The sequence below is a fragment of the Tupaia chinensis genome, unplaced genomic scaffold (assembly GCF_000334495.1).
Source record: "Tupaia chinensis unplaced genomic scaffold, TupChi_1.0 Scaffold149501_1, whole genome shotgun sequence".
Lineage (NCBI taxonomy): Eukaryota > Metazoa > Chordata > Mammalia > Scandentia > Tupaiidae > Tupaia > Tupaia belangeri.
In genome coordinates, this window is record NW_006209345.1 from 921,517 (window position 1) to 926,367 (window position 4,851).

Sequence of the window (4,851 nt, forward strand, 5' to 3'; positions counted from 1 at the left end):
AGAGGGACAGAGTGACCCCGGGTTTAAGGGCACCAGCCTCTCAAAGAGAGCCATAAAAAACAAGGTTGTCTCTATTCTCTTCTTGTCCAGTGTCTTGAGACCTCACAGGAGCCCTTTTAAAGCATCTCTTTATTGGCCACGCACATTGTGGCCCAAACAAAGCTCGACCGGGCCTGGCTTCACACACCATTACCACACGGCTCATTGCCTGGGCCGCCCTGTGGCCCTCTTCCTCAATGGTTCCCCTTGGAAGGGTTTATGGCTCCTGCCTGCTCCTCAGAGACCTAGGAGGATGTGAGAAGCCTGCAGGGACCCTTCTGGCCTATCGTAGTTCCGAGAGCCCCCGGGAGGTGTAGATGGAGCCGGCATCAGAACGTGGCCATCACGGCTGCTTGGGCACAAGAAGGTCCGACCCTGTGTGGCCCTAGCCCTGTCACCCATGGCTTGGGTACCAGCCATGGTACTTCCCTGCCACTAGACATCTCCTGGGCCTGCCGGTCCCGGAGAGCCAGCATGGACTGTGGTCCTGTCCTCACTTACCGGGTCACACTTGATGACTCTGGAGAGGAAGCGCGTCAGGCGGTAGTAGGACAGGAAGTTGTTGGGACTTCCCAGGTTCAGGCCTTGCACTGCAGCCACCACGCTCCCAGCGGCCACCATGGAGGGTGGGTTGGAAATGAACTTCACATCTGCAGCAAAGAGGGAGAGGCAAGGGGGCTGTGAGTGGGGGGCACTCTGTAGGACACCCCGGAGTGCCGAGCCAGCTGCACAGCCTGGAGGGAGCAATCTGGAAGCGCCGGCTCCATGTCCAGTCACTGCTGGGCACAGGAGAGCAGGAACTGGGTTGGGGGAGTCACCTGGAACACAGGCATGAACTCCAGCTCTGCCACTCACTCCAAAACAACCAGGCAAACGGAGAAACGCCACTGAAGAGCCAGGCAGGCCGGGTGGGTGACAGTAGACATCGCTGCACTCAACCTTGCCAACGTATCATTTATTCACAAAGATAAGAGACGATGCAACACACAAGTAGGGAAGGTGACATCTTTACAACCCCAGCCCTGACTATATGTGTCCACAACAGGCATCAGGGCAACTGGTCACATTCTGAGGGGACTTCACATGGCCAGGGGCTGCAGGGCTCTGACAGAGCCACTCCTTCCAGGGGCGCTGCAATCCAGTTTGTGGGCCCAGACTCTCACCAACCCACCCTCCTCCAGAGGCCCGACTTTCACTGCCACCTTCCAGAAGGAGGACCAAGTAAAACCCACTTCCATGGCAGGGCCTCCTCTCAGATGCCTTCACTTCTCTGCCTGGTGACAAAGCCTTTCAGGGACACTTGACGTACTCCTGCATTAGGGGAAAGGCACCCAGTTTCTGCCGCTGTCACTGTGTGAGAACCCCTGGAAGACTGAGCGAGCCAGGAGTCAATGCTGGCTGGCCAGGGGGGAGCCTCCCCACAGTGGAGACGAGGCGGAACCAGTTCCCACTCCCTGCCCCCAGCAGCCCTTGAGTGGTGGCCGAGGGCGTCCCTCGTGGGGGCCTTTCCCCCTGCCTGCCCCGGGCCTTACTGGGGACCTTCTGGCACCTGCCCCCTTTCCGGTGGTAAACAGGCCCAGGAGGTGCACAAGCAGAGCAATCAGCCTGCACCGCCCTGTGGTTGCCGCGGTCGCAAGCTGAGGCTTCTCTCCCAAGACCCAGCAGCGGGGTGAGGCCTTCCTCTACAACCTCACCTGGGAGGTACCTGAGGTAACCTTGTCGGACTGCAGCCAGCTCTTCCCAGGGACTCGTTCCCTCTAAGTGGTGGGGAACATCCACTTTTCCTCTCTGCCTGGCCCACCACCACCCCAGATGAGCCCCTGGCCAGCGGTGGACATCAGTGAGGGACAAGTGCGACACCCTGTCAGCCCCACTGCCTCATCTTGCACCACTGAGCATGTGGGAACCAGGGGCTTGGGTGAGTGGGGTGGAATCCACCCTGGCACAAAGGGAGTGGGGCCCCAAGGCCCTCAGGAGCAGCAGCCTACCTGAGCCTTCCTCCCGAGAATAAACACATTCAGCTCTGTTAAGGGAGGGGACGGTGTAGGAGAGTTTTGGGAGGTGGGTGGGCTGGGAAGAATGGTAGCCACCCTGAAGGAGAGACAAAGCCAGCTTGGGGCTGGCAGGTGGCGTGGTAGTTAAGGACGCTGGACTTCCATATGGCCAACTGTGGTTCAAGTCCTGGACCTGGCGGCTCGCTTTCGCTCTCTCTCTCAATCCCTCTCAGGTCAAATTAAAATAAATAAGGAGATAAAGTGAAAGCCAGCTTCTGGCACTGTCAAAATGTAAAAAGAAATCCCAGAAGAGGCAAGTAGCCTGCTTTTCCCCTTCAGACGGGAGCCAAGTCCACCAGTTCGAGCCGGGAGCTATGAATGAAAACCTCCCCACCGAGGCAGAGTCGAATGGCACACACATCTCTCCCATAGGGGCCCACTGCCTCTCTCTCTCGTGTCGCCTGTCTGAAAGGGCACTTGCTTGTCACCCCATTCAAGTGTGCAGTGGCTGGGTGGGGGGCCTTCGGTGTGTCAGTAAGGAGCCAGGCAGAATGAAACGCCAAAACGTCTGTATCTGTTCCCACACGCTGCTCAGGTACAAAGGGTGTCAGCCACAGCAGAAACGGGTCACTGGAGCCTGGTGGCCTCGCCGACCCTTGCCACAATCCATTCACTAAGCCCAATTATGTGTGCACTTCCAACAGTGCTGCCATGTCTTCACCTACCATAGCACAGAGGTCCGGGGTGCACCTGTGCACGTGTGTGTTAAAAACAACCCAACCCTGGGCGTATGTGGCATGGAATGTATGCCCAGGAACCTGGCCTTCAACTGGACGTTTGCCACGTGGAGGGCAGAGGCAGCTCCCACTCCCCACCCCCCGCATCCAGCCGTCTCTGACTTGAGCTGTATTGTGTCACTCTTGTCTCCGGAGACGTTGGCTTATGCCCGAGTCATGACGGTATCCCGGCTGGGTTCAGGGTGCAGGCAGGGATCAGGGCTGGGAGTAGCTTGTGGGGAGCCCAGGCCCAGCTGGGTGGGTGTGTGCTGCCCACACCCCTGGTCTGCTGCCCCACATCACCCACCCTGGCTGGACTAAGGAGGGACAAGTGCGACACCCTGTCAGCCCCACTGCCTCATCTTGCACCACTGAGCATGTGGGAACCAGGGGCTTGGGTGAGTGGGGTGGAATCCACCCTGGCACAAAGGGAGTGGGGCCCCAAAGGCCCTCAGGAATACAGCCCACCTGAGCCTTCCTCCCGAGAGAATAAACACGTTCAGCTCTGTTAAGGGAGGGGATGGTGTAAGAGAGTTTGTGGCCACATTGGGATCACATGAAATGGGGAGGGTCACCCAAGCCAAGCTGTCCCACCACCTTTGCCACTGGGCTCAAGATAAAGGATCTCGGCTGGCCTGCTTGGCCTCTGCGGGTACCAGCCCCTGTTGGCACCTAGGAGTCTTGGGAGGGGAGCTCCAGCTGCCCGAGACATCCTGGAGGGAGGCTGTGCAAGAACTGTCCTTGCAGTATCTCCAGGAAACTTCACTGCCTCTCTGAAACACTTTCAGCTCCATAAAAGGCTGCCTGGAGTCTCGGGAGGCCTCTCTCCTCAGAGGAGCCCCAGCCAGAGAACGCCTTCCACCCTGCTGCCAGCCAGCAGGGCCCCCGCCCCTCTGACCCACCCAGGCGACAATGTCCTTGGGACCTTTATCTGCCCACACACCCCTATGCTATGCTTGCAAGGACCCAGGGGAGGGGTCATGCCCAAGCAGGCAGAGGACTGGGGAAGCCGGAAGACTCTCCCCAATTCTTGCCTAAACTAAACATGGAATACCGGCCAACAGAGATCAGGGGGTACAATGGAGATGCCAGGCCTGGGGTTCTCTGCTTGCTTTGATGCCACCTATCCTTATGGCCCTCAGGTCACCCAGAATAAGTCCCCAAAGGCATGTGACAACAGAGGCCAACGTGGGCCACAGCTGAGCTGGCCCCTCCATCAGCCTAGCCAGGCCTCCCACAGAGTTGGGAAGGGGAGAGGTCGCAGGGGGTCAGGGTATGGCTGGGCAGCAGGAAGCAACACCCTGTGTGTGGGCACTTGTCTGACCACACTCAGTTCTGACAGGCCGGTCGCTTGGAGTCTGGGGCCAGGACAGTGCTGCCAGGGAGGGGGAAGGTTGGGCCCTTCTGCTGCCAACCATGGCAGCCCAAGCCTGGGCTGCTTCAGAACCCCTCCCAGGGCTCGAGTGACAGAGCAGAGGCACCCCTGGCGGGGCCTCAGGCTCTAAGCTCCCCTGCTGGCCACCCCCGCACTTGCACTCCCTGGCTGCTGCCGGCCTCGGGAGCACGTGGTGCAAGCACTGGGGCCGCTTCCCCACCCCTGTAGGCGCCCCTGGCAGGTGGCCCAGTCTGGGAGAGGCCAAGAGGGGGCCCTGAGGTTCAGGCTCCTTGAGGACACAGGAAGGGCTGGGTGCAGAGAGAGGGCATGGTGGCCAAGGTAAAACCAAGGTAAACCCTTTGAGCAGGCAGGGCCACAGGCTGGCAGGCCGTCCACCCCAGTCCCAAAGGCCTCGCACGGTGGGTGCACCATCCAGCCCCAGAGAACAGTCCAAGCCCTCTGCTCACCAGAACAGAAGGGGATGCTTCCAAGGTCAGGGGTGGGCTTCAGGACCACCTCCCCAAGCAGGGAGACCCAGACAGAGAGTATGACATCGGCCAGGCATCCGAGGAGGCGGTAGCTACCCCTCTGGTTCTCTGGGCGCCGGGGGGCACCGGGGCGGTGCGGCCACCATACCTGCGGCCCAGAGGGCAACGAAGGTCTGGGC

At 59.9% G+C, this 4,851-nt stretch overlaps 1 protein-coding gene across 1 annotated transcript in view; it reads right to left on the bottom strand.

The window, feature by feature from the left end:
- CCND1 (cyclin D1) overlaps positions 1-4,851 on the bottom strand; it is a 19,418-nt gene that overhangs the window by 6,434 nt on the left and 8,133 nt on the right. Inside the window, exon 4 of the mRNA XM_006171239.3 lies at positions 541-689. Within this exon, the coding sequence (XP_006171301.1) occupies positions 541-689 (149 nt within the window). The remainder of the gene's footprint in view (positions 1-540; positions 690-4,851) is intronic.